The 19739-nt window shown below is 38.6% G+C and overlaps 1 protein-coding gene across 5 annotated transcripts in view; it reads left to right on the plus strand.

Moving 5' to 3' along the window:
• Positions 1 to 7278: 7278 nt before the first annotated feature.
• Positions 7279 to 19739, plus strand: part of CPSF6 (cleavage and polyadenylation specific factor 6) — a 32539-nt gene continuing 20078 nt past the window's right edge. The window contains exons 1-3 of one of the 5 annotated variants that reach the window (XM_070370566.1): positions 7279 to 7514; positions 15459 to 15668; positions 17064 to 17167. In XM_070370566.1, coding sequence (XP_070226667.1) covers positions 7455 to 7514; positions 15459 to 15668; positions 17064 to 17167 — 374 coding nt within the window. In that variant the 5' untranslated portion in view covers positions 7279 to 7454. The remainder of the gene's footprint in view (positions 7515 to 15458; positions 15669 to 17063; positions 17168 to 19739) is intronic. The other 4 variants (XM_070370565.1, XM_070370567.1, XM_070370568.1 and 1 more) reach the window with 4 other exon arrangements.

Here is a 19739-nt window from a genome sequence, read left to right on the forward strand (position 1 = left end):
TCCTCTTTCACTTTCATCAAGAGGCTCTTTAGTTCTTCTTCACTTTCTGCCATAAGAGTGGTGTCATCTGCATATCTGAGGTTATTGGTATTTCTCCAGGCAGTCTTGATTTCAGCTGGTGCTTCTTCAAGCCTAGCGTTTCTCATGATGTACTCTGCATATAAGTTAAATAAGCAGGGTGACAATATATAGCCTTGACGAACTCCTTTTCCTATTTGGAAAGAGTCTGTTGTTCCATGTCCAGTTCTAACTGTTGCTTCCTGACCTCCATACAGGTTTCTCAAGAGGCAAGTCAAGTGGTCTGGTATTCCCATCTCTTTCAGAATTTTCCACAGTTTATTGTGATCCACACAATCAAAGGCTTTGGCATAGTCAATAAAGTAGAAATAGATGCTTTTTCTGGAACTCTTGCTTTTGTGATGATCCAGCAGATGTTGGCAATTTGATCTCTGGTTCCTCTGCCTTTTCTAAAACCAGCTTGAACATCTGGAAGTTCACGGTTCAAGTATTGCTGAAGCCTGGCTTGGAAAATTTTGAGCATTGCTTTGCTAGCATGTGAGATGAGTGCAATTGTGGGGCAATTTGAGCATTCTTTGTCATTGCCTTTCTTTGGGATTGGAATGAAAACTGACCTTTTCTAGTCCTGCGGCCACTGCTGAGTTTTCCAAATTTGCTGGCATATTGAGTGTAGCACTTTCACAGCATCATCTTTCAGGATTTGAAATAGCTCAACTGGAATTCCATCACCTCCACTAGCTTTGTTTGTAATGATGCTTCCTAAGGCCCACTTGACTTCACATTCCAGGATGTCTGGCTTAGGTGAGTGATCACACTATCATGATTATCTGGGTCATGAAGATCTCTTTTGTACAGTTCTTCTGTATATTCTTGCTACCTCTTCTTAATATCTTCTGCTTCTGTTAAGTCCATACTGTTTCTGTCCTTTATTGAGCCCATCTTTGCATGAAATGTTCCCTTGGTATCTCTAATTTTCTTGAAGAGATCTCTAGTCTTTCCCAATCTATTGTTTTCCTCTATTTCTTTGTATTGATCGCAGAGGAAGTCTTTCTTATCTCTCCCTGCTATTCCTTGGAACTCTGCATTCAAATGGATATATCTTTCCTTTTCTCCTTTGCTTTTCTCTTCTCTTCTTTTCACAGCTATTTGTAAGGCCTCCTCAGACAGCCATTTTGCTTTTTTGCATTTCTTTTCCATGGGGATGGTCTTGATACCTGTCTCTTGTATAATGTCAGGAACCTCCGTCCATAGTTCATCAGGCACTCTGTCTATCAGATCTAGTCCCTTAAATCTATTTCTCACTTCCACTGTATAATCGTTAGGGATTTGATTTAGGTCATCCCTGAATCAAATCATACCAGGTCATACCTGGTCCAGTGGTTTTCCCCACGTTCTTCAATTTAAGTCTGATGTCAATATAACATGTCTCAATAAAATAATATTTATATTTTCATATTTTATGGCTGCATGTTTTAAAATATACTAATAGGGGTAGGTATTTTTAAAAGTTTGGGGACCATAGGGCTAAACTATGACCTGTAGTATGTTAGAACCAAAATCATGTTTCTGTAGAGGTCATGGCCTTGACTTATTTGGGGTAAGTAAGAATGATAGCCTGTGTTAAGTATTTATGGACTGGATTTGCTGTCTCCAACCATCAGGTTTTTGTCTATGTGATGTCATTCAATAAGAGGAATGTGTTAGATAACAAGTGGAGTGTCCGCTTGGTTCAAAACAACCATCTTTCGCTCACAAGTCTCCACACTTCCCTAACTCACACAGTAGAAATTGTAAGCCAAGTTGTTACTCTGGGACCCCACTGCCTTAGACAAACTTGGCTGGACTAGGAGTAGACTTCTATTACAGCTGTGCTAAACAGTTGCTTTCTCCTTAGGTTTTATAATTGAAACTAAGACAGATGGCCATTTTCTTGAATAGTGGTTATTTGAATTCTGCAGCTGAGGCTGCCAATGTTGCAAGACCATGTGCGTGGAAAAGGAGAGAAGGTTTTTCCATACAGAGAAAAAGCAGATGTATAGGGAATCTTAGAATACGATCTCTCTTCTAATCCCTTTGCTAATCTTATATATTTTAATTTTATATTATTTATATTATTAGAGTGATGAGATTGTGGAAAGGGGGTCATAAAGAGAGCATGTGGGCAGCCTCGAGGAGACGGATAAAGCAAGAAAATGAATTTTCCTCTAGAGCAGGGTCCTCAACTCCTGGGCAACATCAACTCCTGGGCAACAGACAGGTACCAGTCTGTTACCTGTCAGAAACTGTGCTGCACGCAGCAGGTGAGCAGTGGGAGAGTGAGGGAAGCTTCATCTGTACTTACAGCTGCGCCCCCGTGCTCGTATTACGTCATTCTCACAATGTAATAGTAATAACGGGCACAATGAAAGCAATGTGCTTGAATCATCCTGAGCCATCCCTGTCCCACCCCCACCACACACACTGTCTTCAACAAAACCAGTCCCTGACGCCAAAAAGATTGGGGAACGCTGCTCTAGAGCCTTCTGGAATGCAGGTCTCCCAACACCTTGATTTTAGCCCAGTGAGATATATTTTAGACTTCTGATCTTCAAAACTGTAAGATAAGATACTTGCGTTGCTTCAGGTCACTCAATGTATGGTAACTTGTTACAGCAGCAATAGGAAACGAATGCAGGTGGGCCAGTAGGAAACTCCTCTACGATATTTAATACACGATTGTCACAAGGTACCTTGAACTTTCAGAGAATTCTCTGTAGCTTTAAACAACAGAAATTTAGAACTGAGAGGGACCTTCATGGAGAATTTGAGGGAAAGGACTTGTCTAAGGTTACTTGGCTAATCAGTTGTAAAGCCAGTACAAGAACCCAAGTCTCCTATCTTTCATCTATGTACAATAACAACTGTAACATGCCTAACAAAGAGACTGTTATGTAGAAGATACTCAATAAGCCACAGAGTTTGTCACTGCTGTCATTATTATTATGTATTTTCCTTTGTAATTCACTACAATGCCATTTTGTGGCCAAATAAGGAAGTACCCTGGAACAACATTTTTAAATCATCGAAAAGTTGGGGGAATGTGAGATGCAAATTACTGGGTGTAAGATAGGCTCAAGGATATATTTTAAAGCACAGGGAATATAGCCAATACTTTGTAATAATTGTAAATGGGAAGTAACCTTTAAAAGCTGCATATAAAAATCCCCTGGCAGTTCAGTGGTTAGGATGCCACACTTTCACTGCCAAGGATAAGGGTTCAATCTCTGGTCGGGGAACTAAGATTCTGCAAGCCACTCAGCATGGCCAAAAAAATTAAAATTAAGAAAACAAAACTGTATAAAAATTATTTTTAAAAATAAAATAATCAAAAAGCTAACCAAGAAGTGAGTTAGGAATTACCTGACCAAGAAGCAGAAGGGAATAGTGTCTATACATTCATAGTGCTTTTGTCCTAGGGGGCATTTTAATTTAATTTTTGTTTCTTTTTTTTTCTCTTTATTTCTTCTTTTTAAAAAATTTTTAATTTTTTAAAACTTTTTAATTTATGTTGGAGTATAACCAGTTAACAATGTTATGACAGTTTCAGGTGCACAGCAGGAGCAACTCAGCCATATATATATATATATATATATATATATGTGTGTGTGTGTGTGTGTGTGTATTCATTCTCCCCTGGGGGACATTTTTAGATTCAAAAGAGATGACCGAGAGGTTGAACCCCACTTTTGACAACTAGAAGAACAAAATATGGAGTCTTGGATCTGTCAAAAGTGTAATTCTGGACCCGTCAACAGCGGGTGATTTTCGGGACTTCCCTGGTGTCCAGTGGTTGGGGATCTGCCTTGCAGTGCAGAGGACGAGGGTTTAATCCCTGGTTAAGGAGCTGAGATTCTACATGCTATGAAGGAACTAAGCCTTTGTGCTGCAATTATGTGCACCAACCTGATGCAGCCAAATAAATATATATATATGTATTTAAAGTGATGATTTTGGCATACCACATTTTGGGCTGGTCTTCACAAGGGCAGTACCCTGGGAAGTAAAGGCCAGCCAAACTAAAGCAGTCTCCCCAAGGTCCCCAGTCCCCTGGGTTAGGGTGATCCTGTTTGTTGGTACTGCAACATGCCTCAAAGAAAATGAAAATCATCTTCCAATCATGGAAGAAAATCATATCCATCTCACATTATTTCTTCAAATGTTTCAATTACGATGCCCAGCTTACAGTCAGGTAACAAGACAACATGAGTGAGAATCAGCACAATGAAGAATAACTAGAACAATGAAGCAATAACAGATACAACAAGACTCCAGATTATGGAATTATCAGAGACCAAAACCGTATACCAGTGATGTCTACTATATACAAAGAGACAAAACCTAAGATTGACAGTTTGAGCAAAAAAAAAAAAAAAAAATTGATGCCATTAAAATGAACCTAAGTTTTAAAAAGAATCAAATAGAAGTTCTAGAACCTAAAATTAAAAAAAAATAAAAAAAATAAATTACAGTTCAGTAGATGAATTTAACACTATAGGAGAAAGAATTAGTAACCCAGAAGAAAAGGAAAAAGCTATTCAAAATGAAGCATAGGGAGATACAGATGTATAAAATAAAAGAGAGAAGGTAAGAGAACTAGTGGATAGAAAAGATCTAACAAACATTTAAATGGAGTTATATGAGAGAAGAAAGAGTGGGGCAGAAACAATATTAAAATAGGTAATATCTGAGAATTTTTCAAAACTCACGAAAGGCATCAATCAATATATTCAAAAGGCCCAATGAATTCAAGGCATCATAAATAAAAAGAAATACACCTCCAGACATACATAGTAAAAGGGCGGAAAACCAAAGTCTAACAGAAAGAAAATCTTTAAAGCAGCCAAAGGGGGAAAAAACTCCAATGACCTTCAAAATAACAGTCACACTAAGAGCTGTTTCACAGGTAGCAATAGAAGTCAGAATCTTGAAATGATTTTTAAGTGTCCTGAAAGAACAGAAACTACTTTTATCCTCATGGTCTCCTCAGATTCTTGACTTGCTCTTTCACTTGTTAGGACTCTTGTGATTCCTTTGGGCCAACCCCAGGAAATCCAGAATTCAAGGTTCTTGTTTCAAGGTCCGTAACTTAATCATATCTGCAAAGTCTGTTTTGGAATATAAGGTAACATAGTCCCAGATTTTAGGAACTGGGATGTGGACCTCTATGACAGGCATTATTGTACCTACCGCATTACCAGTCTAAAAAGTGCTCTTGCCTTTTATGAGGAGTGGTTCTTTTTTCCTATAAAGCCCTTTGGAAAAAGGGGAAACCAAGTGTTTCCAAGAAGCAAAAGTGGATAGGCATTTTTTTGTACATTAAACCACTATCAACCTTCAACCTTGATGTGGTAAACATTACCACCCCAATTTTAAAGATTCTGAGATTGAACCTGAGAGCCCGTAGGTATCTTGACTGAGGTCATCTAGCTGGTAAAGTAACTGACTAGAAATTTGTATCCAGATCACCAGACCTGTCTATAAAACTTCAATGAACCAAGGTTTTCCACCATATCAAGTACAGTTATTACTTTTGCTTACCATTGTATCAGTAATTTCTGGGCAGGATGTATCTTATAAACACACTCTAACTTGGTGGGTTTTTAAAAGGATGAAAAAGAATAGGAGGAGGTTTCAAACTGGAGAGACTAAGGCGATGGCACCCTACTGCAGTACTCTTGCCTGGAAAATCCCATGGACAGAGGAGCCTAGTGGGCTGCAGTCCATGGGGTCGCGAAGAGTCGGACACCACTGAGCAACTTCACTTTCATGCATTGGAGAAGGAAATGGCAGCCCACTCCAGTGTTCTTGCCTGGAGAATCCCAGGGACGGGGGCGCCTGGCGGGCTGCCATCTATGGGGTCACACAGAGTCGGACACGACTGACGCGACTTAGCAGCAGCAGCAGCAGCAGTCTCCACTTGGGGCTTCTCAAGTGGCTAGTGGTAAAGAACCCCAGAAGGGATATGCTCCAAGACCCCTAGTGGATGCCTGAAACTGCTGCTGCTGCTGCTAAGTCGCTTCAGTCGTGTCCGACTCTGTGTGACCCCTGAGACGGCAGCCCACCAGGCTCCCTGGTCCCTGGGATTCTCCAGGCAAGAACACTGGAGTGGGTTGCCATTTCCTTCTCCAATGCATGAAAGTGAAAAGTGAAAGTGAAGTCGCTCAGTCGTGTCCGACTCTTAGCGACCCCATGGACTGCAGCCTACCAGGCTCTTCCGTCCATGGGATTTTCACACGCTGCAGTAGTACCCAAAGCTAAATATACCATGTCTTTTTTCTGGACTAACAGGTAGTGTATAAAAGGTGCTAGACAAAAAGATGATTCATTTCCAGGGATGGTTGGTGTAGGATGGCTAAAGATTTCTTGGATGCTACCCAGAACTATAGCTACTTAAAACTTAGAAACTATTTCTGGAATTTTCCATTTGACATTTTTGGACTGCAGTTGACCCCAGGCAACTGAAACTCTCTTTCAGGACAGACTACTACATTGGCTGGCAAACGCTTTTTTATTAACCACGTGACTCCTGTTAAGCCGCTTAAGATTCTTTAGGCCTCAGTTCCCTTTATCATCTGTAAAATGAGATGTTTGGACCTAAAGTCATCTTTTCTAGTTCCCTTCCTTCTCTGACATTCTATGAGTATAAGAGAGGAGTCCCCTCGTCTGAAGATACCTCCACTTTATGGGGCGGGCCCAACGGTGACCGCATTCAAGTTTGAGACATTTAAACTATCCCACGAACAACCAACTGCAGCTCAAGGAGGTTAAAAATGACGGGCGATGAAAAGGGGGCGGGGGGAGGAGATGAAAGAAGACGATGCAGAAGATACAAATGGAAAGATAAACGGTATGCAAATGACATAAGTAGCATGCAAATAACTCAAGAAAACCATCAACCGGTAACTAGCATTTACGAGGCAGACGAAATTCTGCTGGTCTTTTGAGGATGCAGAGGTAAGACATCCTCTGGAGGCGCTCACGGAAAGCCGGGCTACACTTTTGGTGTTTCATCTAGACATAAAACTTCCATCTCCCTAAAAGCCCTGGCTGTGAGAAACGTAAGAAAAACTGAGAAATGAAAATATCACAAAATGCTTAAGTGTGCCAAAGACAACGTGGAAACTGTCTGGAGACAACTGGGACCACCCCCGCCCCGCCCCCCAAGCCTAATCCAGACACACAAAAGAAACCGCCAGCGCCTTCGGAAACGCAGTTTTCTGTTCTCCGCCAGCCAAGCAAGCGGTGGCGGAGACCCGCGCCCCCGGCTGCCCCCGCCTCGGCCCTCGGGCCTCGGAAGTGACGCAGCGCGCCCCGCCCCCGCCGCTAGATCCGCTGCTGCTGCCGCGGCGGGCGGACCTGCAAGAGGCGGCGGCGGCGGCGGCCGAGGCCGAGGGAAGATGGCGGACGGTGTGGACCATATAGACATTTACGCGGATGTGGGCGAAGAGTTCAACCAGGTACGTGTGGGCCCGGGCTCACGCCGCCGAAGTGGGCGGTGCTGCGGCCGGGACGCGGACCTCGGGCCCGCTGCGGGCCACGAGCCGGCGCGGCTGCAGACCGTGCGCCCTTGGCGCCTGTGGGCCGCGCCGCCCGATCCCGGCGCAGCGCCCGCCTCGCCCCTCGTTCTACCGCGTCGTTTCGTGGGCGGCGGGCGCCGCCACCCTCCGCGGGGCCCCGAGCGCGGACGCCGGCCACTGTGCAGCCGCCGCCGGCTCCTCCCTCGCCGCCGCCTCGCTCCCCATTGTTGGAGGCCGGCGGGCGCTTCCCGCCTCGCTAGGCCCGGGCGGCGGGGCGGCGTGTGCGCGGCGGGGAGAACGGGCCGCCCCCGCGCCCCCACCCCCGCGGCTAGGTCGAGGAGGAAGCCCAGCGGGGCGCGCGCCGGCCTTCTCCTTGCCCCCGGCCCTGCCGCTCGGGCTCCGATTCCTTCGGTCGGTCCATTTTGTGTCTCTGTCGTCACTCGGTCGCCTCATGGAAGGCCGTGTTCACGGCCCTTTGTATCCCGCGCGCCCAGCTTCCTGAGCTCCCCTGCCCACGTTTGCTACAGGTTTCGGCGTGGCGCCGTCCCTGTCCTTCTCTCACTCTTTGGGAAGACGGCTTCGGTGCGGGCACGTTTGCAACAAGTCCTTTGACTTTCGGACCCATGGATCGTGTTTTGAAAGTCGGTGCACTGGCCCTCCCTCGGTGGTCGAGGGCTTGCAGTGCCTCCGGGGCCCAGTCGTTCTCGGTCTTTGTGATGAAAATATCAGTGAAGCTAGGTGGCCCGGGCCCAAAGGAAGACTTGGAAGCGCGAGGGTTGGATGGAACAAAAAAGATGGTAGCTCACCAAGAGAAGAGATCAGAGTAGTGATTAAAGAATCTCACCCAAAATTCACATGGTGTTTGTTAGTTTTATAGCTGTTTCCCGATTTCCGAAAGCAAAATGTTTACTGTTCTCCGAGGGGTTTGGAAAGGCTGGAGAAAGTGAGAATGCAAGGTTTTCCCGGTATCTCATAGGCCACAGTTGCCTAGAAGGACTAGCCGCGGAGCTATGATGTCTGATGTTGTGCATCCTTGCAAAAGGTTGTTACTAGAGCAGTGACGTTTAAGCTGTAAGCATTCTGGTCACATCTGCTGTCTTTTATATAGTAACACATTTTAAAAAAGCAAATTGTGTTTAACTGCAGTGTTCCTAATAGCTTTCTTACATTTTCCAGGTCCATGTGAGAAGCTTAGTAAAATTCTGGTTAATGTGTTTTTGTGGGGTTTTTACCCCTCCGTTAAGGATTTTATTTGTGCAAGGAGTTTAAGGATTTTTTTAAATAGGGAAAACTAGAAATCCGGTGTTTTTTTTTTTTTGAGGGATGATGGTGCCCTTACGTTTAAATATTAGAAGAAAAGTTCAATTAGCTTTAAATGTTTTCTACTCCGTTAAAAAAGAGTATATTTAAACGTAACTCATTGTTATCAAATGTTAAGTTTTAAAATCTTTATTGTGTTGCGCTTAAATTTTTTTTTGCTATGCCTGAGTTGTGTCAGTGACAATTTAGAAAGTTACCTTGAGTGCTAAACACAGTCGGATTCTAATGCTTTTTTTAAGATCAGTAAACAAAGACCTCTGGGAAATTTCTTTTCCTTTTATTTATCAAATGAGTGTAACATTCCATCGACAGGAGGTCCGTACCTGCAAGTAAAAAAACAAATGTTCAAGGCAGTCTTCATTAGCTCTCTTCCAAGAAAATATATTTCCTTTTGTCTTTCTAGTCTAGCTAGAGTCTAGTCTACTAGAGTCTAGCTCTAATAAAGGAAGAGCTGGACTACAGTTTTAGAAGTTGAGCATTGTTCACAACCTTTTAATGAAATAACTTTTTAGGCTTTTGCATACTTAATTTGGGATGGGCATTTTTGTCATCTGTATAGCTGGATGGAGTGATACTTGCTTATCCCTGTGCACCAGCTAGTGCTGACTGAACAGGAGGTAAGAAGAGATTAAAATTTGGTAGCCCTGATGAACTGCTTAATAGGGTTCTTTCAAAAATAACATTTTGTGGATTTTACCTATAGCATTATATTGCACATGTATTTGAATGGTTTTTACCTCTAGGATCTTTATACTTTTGAATCAATTAATGGCATTAAATAGAGGGTTTGTTTTTGTTATTATTTTGTGTATCACTGGCCTTTGTAATCTACTGCTTGCTGTGATAATTCCTGTTCACAATATGGCCATAAATAGATAGTTGATGGTTTTTTAAGGTACATTCTTAATTTTTAAAAATGTTACTAGTATTGAAATATTTACCTGAAATTTTATCAAAATTAGAAGCAACTACAAAATTGTTGGTTGATTTAATTTACATTCTTATTAGCTGGTGACATTACTTCTATTGGTTGCTAAACTGACTTTATTTTGTTGTAGTTGAGTAGAATGTTTTGCTAAGTATAACAGGTTTTATTTCGGCTTCTAAACTGTTGTAAACATTTAAAAAATCTCTTCATTGTGAGCTGTAGTTTTAATTGCATTGTATACTTTGAAATTCTTTGTAATATATGTGTTTTTTATTTTTTCTGTTTTAAATAATTATACTTGTATGATGTTTATTTCATGTATATACTTTGGTAAAGAGCAGTGTAAACCTATTTCAAAAAGTGAGACATTCAATTGTCTTAGAAACTGTAATTTGGAGATGGTGTGAGAAAAAAGTTATTGAAGCTATAGAACAGCTCCTTTCTTCACCAGATGAATTTAGAATGAAGAATAAAATTGGAGAAGGGAAGAATGCACAAGGGCCTCAGTTATCCTTTATAGCTGCTCTTTAGTTCTTAAATTGAAGATCTTTGGATGGAACCAAATTGAGAACAGTTGCTCAAGTGAAAGAATTTGAACTCCTTCCAAACCTCTATATTACTTGGATTTGGAGTTGAAAAGAAAGCTGTTGGTTTCAGTCTCTCACTGAATTGATAGTGTGTATCAGTGCAGTTTGAACTGGAATTTGTACTTGAAGGTAGTAGTTACTAGTCTCATATTTAATAATTACAGACTTTTATTTTGACCTAAACTAAACTAAATTTATTTTAACTCAGTTCAGTATTTTATATGCCAGCAAGGTAGGGCTTCCCTGGTGGCTCGGAAGTTAAAGCGTCTGCCTGCAATGGGGGAGACCAGAGTTCGATCCCTGGGTCAGGAAGGTCTCCTGGAGAAGGAAATGACAACCCACTCCAGTATTCTTGCCTGGAGAATCCCATGGAAGGAGGAGCCTGGTGGTCTACAGTCCACAGGGTCTCAAAGAGTGGACAGACTGAGCGATTTTCACTTTCACTTTCAAGGAAGGATACAAAGTATATATAGTGTCTAGACTAAGTGCACTGTAGTGGGATTACATAAAAGATATGACACACTGACAGGTCATGTGTTACAGAAACCACTCTTCTATGTCTGTCTGTATGTGTAAACTTTTATTGGCAGAGGAGAGGAGAGGGAAGTCAAATTCTGAACTTCAGGAAAGCTTATCCTGGGTGCACTGAAGTAGTGTGTATTTTGCTTGTTTGGGGAGCAAAGCCCTTCATGTAGAATGTAGTTTTTGATGTACCTGGTGGTAGGTCACTGAGAGCAGTGCTCATTCAGTGATCTGACATTCAGACTTTAAAATGAAAATGTATGTAGATAGTGGGAAAAAATTCGTTCGGAAGTTACAGACGTAGACATCCTTATAAGTGTGCTTGTCTTTATATCATGACTCATTATACTTTACATTGAGTTATTGTGTGTCTACTATAGCCAATGTTTAGCTAATTTTGGAAAATAAGTTTTATTAGGCAAATATCTGTGAAATCTTATTTCTACCAAATTTATATTGAATAGAGAACCCTTTAAGATAAGGCATGTAAGATGGAAACTGAAGTAGGTAGAGACTGATTCAGAAACTTGGGTAGAAATGTTTAGGGGAGCTGTAACTCTTAATTATTTTATTATTTATAAGTAGTTCATTCTGTTGTTCACTTTGTGATTTATGTGCCGTATTTGTAGTACCAAATTGGCTTCCTTCCATTAGTTGAGCTTTTAACAGGGATTGGAAACTGATTTTAATATCTACTTGAAATGTAAACAAAATCAGAAACTGAAATATTTTCTAAAAAGATAGGTATGTATTAGATTATCTGTTTTGTGGATTTTGTGGGTTAGTGTATTCTTTTCCATGGTATAGAAAACATGTTATAAGTGCAAACTTGTATTTTGCTTGTATTTCTCTAAATGGAAATTTTTTTTTTCCAATAGAGGAACTTTGAACAAGTGGCCTTTGCTGTGACATTAGTGGTGGTAACATAATGCAGGAGTGGCATTAATACAGTTTTAGGAACACCAAAAGTAGTGTTGTGCCTGTCAGGAAGAGTGAAGGTTACAGGACAACTATCACAGTCTTCCCAGTAATGTACAGAGTATCTGACATTAAAATTACATGGGAGGTGATTAACAAAAGTATGTCCCTCTTCAGAGCAAGGGCATGGTGATAATGAAAAAAAGGTTGAGAAACATTGCTTTTAAGAGGAGCTAATTGAAATTTGGTTATTTTACTATCTGTCTTAATTTGAGTGTTGTCTCTGACCTGGCTACAGCTACTCATTTGTCGTGAGGAACATGATCTTGAGATGCAGAATCTTGAAAGGCTACCTTGCCTTTAAAATAATTATTGTAATTAAATGTAGAAAATGAAATAACTTAGTGGATTTTTTTAACAAACCCTAAGAGCTGTTGCCTACTGGAAGTTAAATATAGTGTATAGTTCTATTGGTTATTAGTTGCTATGAACAAATTGGGCAATATTTGTAATCTAAAATAATTAGAGGGGTAATATTGATTATTTTTTGTTTTTGAGTACCTTTACAATTTCCCAATGGTAATAATTGAAAAGACTGCATATAGAACTTGACACTGTTGACTGTTATTCTTTGACAAAGTTTGTCCAAATAGACTCTCAGAGCTCACCTTCTTTGTATGTGATCTGTGGTGGTGGTGGTGGTGTTTAGTCCCTAAGTCATGCCCAACTCTTTTGGGACCCCGTGGATTGTAGCCTGCCAGGCTCCTCTGTCCATGGTATTCTCCAGGCAAGAATACTGGAGTGGGTTGCCGTTTCCTTCTGGGGATCCTCCCGAACCAGGGATCGAACCTGGGTCACCTGCATTGCAGGCAGTTTCTTTTCCACTGAGCCACCAGGGAAGCCCTGACTTGTGATACTCATTTTACATAATTTTAGAAAGTGCATGTTTTCCCCCCTTTTAGAGTGGGAACAGAAAGTAGGATGTGTTCTGTATATAATTATTTTTTTAATCTGGAGGATAGGTGTGATATGGTGAAGTTGAAAAGGAAGGTTACTGATATTACAGAAGAGTGTGTGTTTTAAGTTGCCTCTTAGTAATGGTGGTAATGTATTCAAATTCATTAATATTTTTTCACCAAGTCCAAATGCATACCATGGGGCTAAAAGTACAGGCTGTGGCCTTGGAACTGAGTGAAGCTAACTAGTCTACTTGGAAATCAAACCCCAGGACTGTGGTCTCAGTTAGCATCATATTTCAATCAGTTGGAAGCAGTCCAACTACCAGACCAAGTGACTGATATTAAATATCGGTAGAATCGTATCAGTATGGAAAATTGATTAGTATCAACACAGGAATTCAGGGATGGACAAAAATAGTAAGTTGTGACTCACCAGGTTAGTGTAGCTGCAGTTATTATGCCTGTAAATTATTGTCGACTTATGTGAACATTTTCCTAGATTTATAACTAGTGAAAAGTCAAATAATATTTCATCAAAGTATAGATTGAAATACTTTTAGTGCTACTATTAATAACCCTTGCATTCTGTTTTACTCTCCCTCAAACCATATATTGTGATTATAGTCTCTGCAGAGGAGGATGGAAACACAACTCCTTTTGAATAATAGTAACAATAATTTACTTGATGTGCAAAACTGGATTGCGAACGATTTCAAAGTGCCTGCTACCCCTTGTGGGAAACTTTGGTATCTTAAGTGTGTGGAATCAACTGCTGCAGCCGTGCCACCTGAAGCCTTAGCTACACTGAAACTTCTTAACAAAACTCAACCTTCTTTTTTCTAATTTTTACTATCACTGCTTTTTTCTAATTTTTTTTTCTTTTTTCTAATTTTTACTGTCACTATCACAATTTTTACTATCATGTTCCTTGGTTTCAAAAAACTCAGTTCTCAAAGGTTATTTTGGTACTGCTGTGGAAAGAAAATTATGGCATTATTCAGTGATTTGTGGTCTTAGTTTCTGCCCATTGCTAAAGAGGGCTTTCTTCTCTGATGTACCTTAAGATTTTGTCCCTTAATAAATAAGTTACATACATTCAGCCTCATAACAATATTGTTATGTAGAGATTCTGTTGCATAATCAGCGAATTGGATAACTTCATTATGCAGAAGATTACCTGATATGCTATGTGTTATGAACTGATAAGTGGTATATTTCCCCTTCTAGATTTTTTTTTTCTTTTCCTGTTTCTTTTAAAAAAAATCTTTTTCTGGCTTCCTTCTGAATAGCAAAACAAGAACCATGTTCCCTTGGGACTCTTATTATAACAGTATTTTGTTGATCTGTTCATAGTCATATTATTCATGCCTTTTTTCAATGTCATTCTTTATCCATAAAATGGTTAGTTCCTAAAACTATTAGTTTCTCCTTATCTACCATTTGTATTCATTCTTACTGAATTGTAATAATGGAGAAGATAAGAATTATATTCGTTTTCTAAGTGTAATTGCCTTTCTTTTATTACCTTGACAGAGGAGCCTGGTAGGCTACAGTCCATGGCCTTGCAAAGAGTCAGACATGACTGAGTGACTTCACTTTCACTTTTCAGAATGAAGTAGTTCACATCCATTTAGATACTTTGTGGTGGAAAGGAAGATAAAAATAGAGCTTTTCCTCTGTTACTGGCTAGTCAAGCCAGTGGCCCAGTAACTGTTACCAAAGGCAATTTAAATGATGCTCAGTGTTCTGCCACTACCTGCATTTCATTTTTCTTGTGCTTATTTACAGGTTGAACCCTATTTTTCTGTTTTTCTCCTGTTCACATATTTGCTTATTATTCATTTTCCTTTTACTTGCATATTACTTAGGCATGTAAGTGGCATCTCCTAGCCTTGTTTTAATTCTGCTGGTGACACTTGATGGCAAAACTTTACTAGATTCTTCCGTGTTCATGTCCCTTTTCTCTTGACCATGTAGATGTTTTGCTAATTGACTGTATATCTAAGAAGTCAGGTAAGCATTAACTCTTTGTTGACTGAGAATAATAAAACTTAATATAGATACTAATTTGGATAGTTTAACCTGTATTTTCTCTTTCCCTTGTTCATTTATTGTAACATATAGAATCATTACATAGCCATATTTCTTTATCCCTTTCCTGTGGCTTAGCTTACTATGCTTTTTCTAAAACTAACAGCTTCCACAGAATTGGGAAGCATGATCCTGAATACTATAGAAAATAATAGTTGTATTTTTCTGCAGTTAAAAATATTATTAAAGATTCATAATGGCTCTGATTTCTGTTTGTGATATTTTTGTATTGAAAATTTGTAGTCAGTGTTGTTACTTTTAGAGTATTTCGCTTCCATGAAAAGTTCATTATTTTATTTTGTCTACATGTTATTCTGTTCCTAGAGGAACATTAGTTCTTATAATAAGTATCAGTGGGGAAATAGGATTCATTGTATAGAAATTCACTTTATAGGCACTGTTCAAGAAGTGCTGTAAAGTGAAAGATTTGTACTAAGATCTTTGACCTATGTCTTCTACCAAATTTTTAAAAGAAAATTGTTGAATAAATTTGCATTCACATCTGTTTTAGAAGTCATCTGACTATTGTATAATCTAGAACATTATTTCTGTATCTCAGGAAGCTGAATATGGTGGGCATGATCAGATAGATTTGTATGATGATGTCATCTCTCCATCTGCAAATAATGGAGATGCCCCGGAAGATCGGGATTACATGGATACTCTCCCACCAACTGTTGGTGATGACGTGGGTAAAGGAGCAGCACCAAATGTGGTCTATACATATACGGGAAAGAGAATTGCATTGTATATTGGGAATCTAACATGGGTAAGTGACTTGATTTGAATTAAATCCTTGGTGATTGATTTCAAACTATTCCAGTAGTTAATTTTTTCTCCAGTATATAAAAATAGGAATTTCAAGTTATTAAATTGGTTCTACATGCTTCGTTATGCACCAAGGGGGGGACATGCATGTACCTTTTAAATATAGTAAGTACCAGAATCTTCTAGTTCTGAATTTTGTAGACATTCAACTTGTTTTGGTAGAGATTCCAGTTAAATGTAGTTCAATTATTTTATCTTTTACTACTCCTACACTTCAGCTATCTCAGTTTACAAAGGAAAATGCTCACATAAAGGCTCAAACCAGGATTCAGTAATGTAGGAGAGAAAGATACACAATATAATTCTTGTTTTTAAGAGTTTTCATTATTCAAACCATAATTACACACACACTGAATTTCATTTTTGCCCTTAAATTTGAAATATGATTTACAGAAATACTGCTATTATACATTGTATTTTAATTTGGTTTATGATACTACAGTAGTAGTAAACCTACAGGTTTATTGATTGGAGTTTCATTAGCTGAATGTTTAGTAGTATTATTATCTGTGTTTTATTAGCATTGAATCTTAAATATTTACTAAAATAGTCCGGTAGAGTTTTTGCATCTCTATTTAAAAACGTTTATTACACATACTTGAAAATTTAAAAATTGCCTAGAAATCAGTTGTTACTGTACATTTCCTTAATAGTATTTTATTTTAAATGTTTGCATATTTAAAAAGCTGGCCAATCTCCCATCATCTGAGCAATTTTTATAATGTTGGAGACAGTTGCATTGTAGATAAAAAGAGTGTGGTTGCTGAGGAAGACTGAGTTTTGGCTCCTATATATGTTTTATAACCTTGGACAACTTCTTTAACCTCTCTATTGCATAGAGTGTAAAACAGAAATTATATGTAAAATGGGACTTCTGTGTTTTGAGAATTAAATATTTGGTAAAAGGGTATGGTAGGCACTGAATACACATTAGGATTTTGTTTTGTATACTTAGAAACATAAGGTGGAGTTTATTTCCCCAAATAATTTCTTTTAAGAAAAAAAGCGGCAGGTGAGATTGGTTTATTGAAAATTTAAAGTCACAGCAGTTGAAAGCTGGAAGAGACCAAAAACTCATTAAGGGTTTTCTTTTTTTAATTCTATATTCTCTCTGAGGGTATGTACCTTCTATTTCCAAAACTCTTATCAAGGGACGAAAGTATGTCTTCAGGTGCTTTTGTGCTATTTAAAAATTGGAGACTGACTGGCGGTAATTGTACATAGTTTGCACTAAGGATTAATTTTGTCTGTCCTGAGTTTACCCTTACAAACTAAATTGAAACAATAAAAATCTTAGATATGTTATGATGGTTAATGAGGGGGAAATATCTTGCAGTGGACAACAGATGAAGACTTAACTGAAGCAGTTCATTCTTTGGGAGTAAATGATATTTTGGAGATAAAGTTTTTTGAAAATCGGGCAAATGGCCAGTCAAAGGGGTAAGAATTTTGTTTTAATTCTTTTTTTTTTTTTCACCCAATGGGAGTTTGTAGCTAACAATTACAATTTTAGGGGTGACTTTCCTTGAAGTTAATACTTATCTACACATGTGTAGGATGTTTCTTTTCTACACTGACAGGAGGTTCTTGGGCAAAGATTCATACTCATTTAATGTATCCTGTGATCTACCTCCCTAAAACTAGTGGAGCTGGGAGATTAGGTCTCTTTTCCAATTTTCCTGCGTTTTCTCCATTGTGGTTGAACAATGACAGTTTGAAGAAGCATCACTATCCCTGTGGTTAAGGGGTATTGGAAGATGGGCCACTGAAGAATACTGTAGCGTGGATGTTTTGCATTATTTGTTTAACTATTAAACTACACAGATGAGGTAGGATACTTATAAAATCCAGATGTCCAAAAGTAAGACAGTAAAAAAATAGAATGTCATCATCTGTAGGTGATTACTCTTGTCATTTTAGTGAATATACTTTCAGGTATTTTCCTAGTGCTTTATTTTTATTGCAAAAATAATAGGATTGCAATTTACGTTTTATAGTGTGTTTGATACACAGTAAAAAAATTAGTAAATATACATCTTCTCTAATGTATTAGTTCTTTCCATCATACTTTGCTACTGTAACTAATTTTACCATTCTTATTTTTGGTTATTTGAGTTTTCAGTTTTTGTCTATTAGAAATAATGTTTTATTTAAATCTCTGGTATAGATTTTGGATTTTTTAGAAGATAATTTGCTAACTACAGAATGATAAAGTAAAAAAATATGCTTAATGTACTTATTTAATATCCAGTGTGCCAGTGTGCAATAACTAGGAATATTTTCAAACATGTGCAGAGTCTGACTGCTTTTCATGAACTCCACTCTACTGCCTGGTCCAAGCCACTGTTATCTCTTACTTGAACAGTAGCTTCCTACCTGATGTACCTGCCTTCACTCTAATTCTCTACAGTCTATATAGAGACATAGCAGAAGTTGAAAAAAAAGTGACATCAGTATTTGTCTCCTCAGAATGTTCTATTGATTGTCCATTTTATTCAGAGTAAAACCCAGAATCTTCACTGTGGTCTATAAGGCACGAAGACCTGTTTTCCCCACTCTGTTACCATCTCTGACCTTATCTCCTACTGCTGTTTACTTTGCTATGCTGCTCAGCTACATTAATTAGTCTTTGCTGTTCCTCAGACATATTGCTACTTGAGACCTTTACACTCTTTCTTCTGTTTGACTTACTTTTCCCCAAAATATCCACATTTGGGATCTTTTCACTTCAATCAGGATTCTGCCTGAGTTCCCCTTATCTGGCCACACTGTGCAAGAGCTTCGACTCCTATCACTGTTCCTTTTTCCTCCGCTTTTCTTACATTGTATGTTACTCGTTTATGGTCTTGTCTCCTACTAGATTTAGATTGTAAGTTCCAAAAGAGCTTTGTTCACTACTGTATTCCCTAACCCTAAAGTGAGGCATGGCATATAGGAAGTGGTGCTCAATTAAATTAGTGAATTAATTAAATTGTCTCTAAATGTTGTGACCCAAGGTAATCTTGAATCAAACAGCAGACTTTGTTGACCAGGATCTAATTAAAGGACCATTTTGAATACTAGGCAGTAAAGACTCCTAAGAGACCTTCTGAGAATAATTTAGAATATTATATAACTTTATGAATTGACACTCATTCATTTTTTTTCTGTTCTAAATTTATTTTTCCTAGTGAGATACAATTCACATACTATAAAATTCACCCTTTTAAAGAATTCAAATCAGTGGACTTTATTTATAAAGTTGTACAACCATTATTATTGTCTATTTCCAGAATGTTCTGATCACCCCCAAAAGAAATCCTGTGTCTGTTAACAACTGTCTTTGTGGATTTGCCTGTTCTGAAGAGGTGTCATAGAGAATGTGGTCCCATGTGCCTAGCTCCTTGCTCTTAGCAGATTTTCAGGTCTCATCATGTTGTAACATGTGTCAGTACTTATTTTTTTAAAAATATTAATATTCCACTAAATATTATACTATGTGAATACACCACATTTAAAATGTTAAAAATTTAGAAATTCTGAAAATTTCATCCATCATTTGGTGGACATTTAGGTGGTTTCCATTTTTGCTATTATGAATAAGGCCCCTATGAATATTCATATATGAGTTTTAGAATGAGCATTTTTTTTAAGGAAATTGTTTCTTTTATCTAAATAGATTACACTGTAGTTCCCGTATGATTTGCAACTGTTCCAAAGCCACCCTTTTATATAGACAGAAAAATCTTTAGTGAAAGAAGTTAAATTTATCAGCATTTATAAAAATTTCTAATTTTGTTCTTAAGAATACTCCTCCTCTGTATTCATGTACCAGTTTGTATGAACGTAATATTTTCAGTCAGTTCTGTTAGGTACATGTATACACTCAGGAGTTTTGTTTCTTTTGCTGCCATAAGGCTTTTAGAATTTAGTTCCCTGACCAGGGATTGAACCTGGGCCATGGCACTGAAAGCTCCAGCTCCAAACCACTAGACCGCCAGAGAATTCCCAGGAGATTTATTGGATCATATTT

This window comes from Bos mutus, chromosome 5, assembly GCF_027580195.1.
Source record: "Bos mutus isolate GX-2022 chromosome 5, NWIPB_WYAK_1.1, whole genome shotgun sequence".
Classification (NCBI taxonomy): domain Eukaryota; kingdom Metazoa; phylum Chordata; class Mammalia; order Artiodactyla; family Bovidae; genus Bos; species Bos mutus.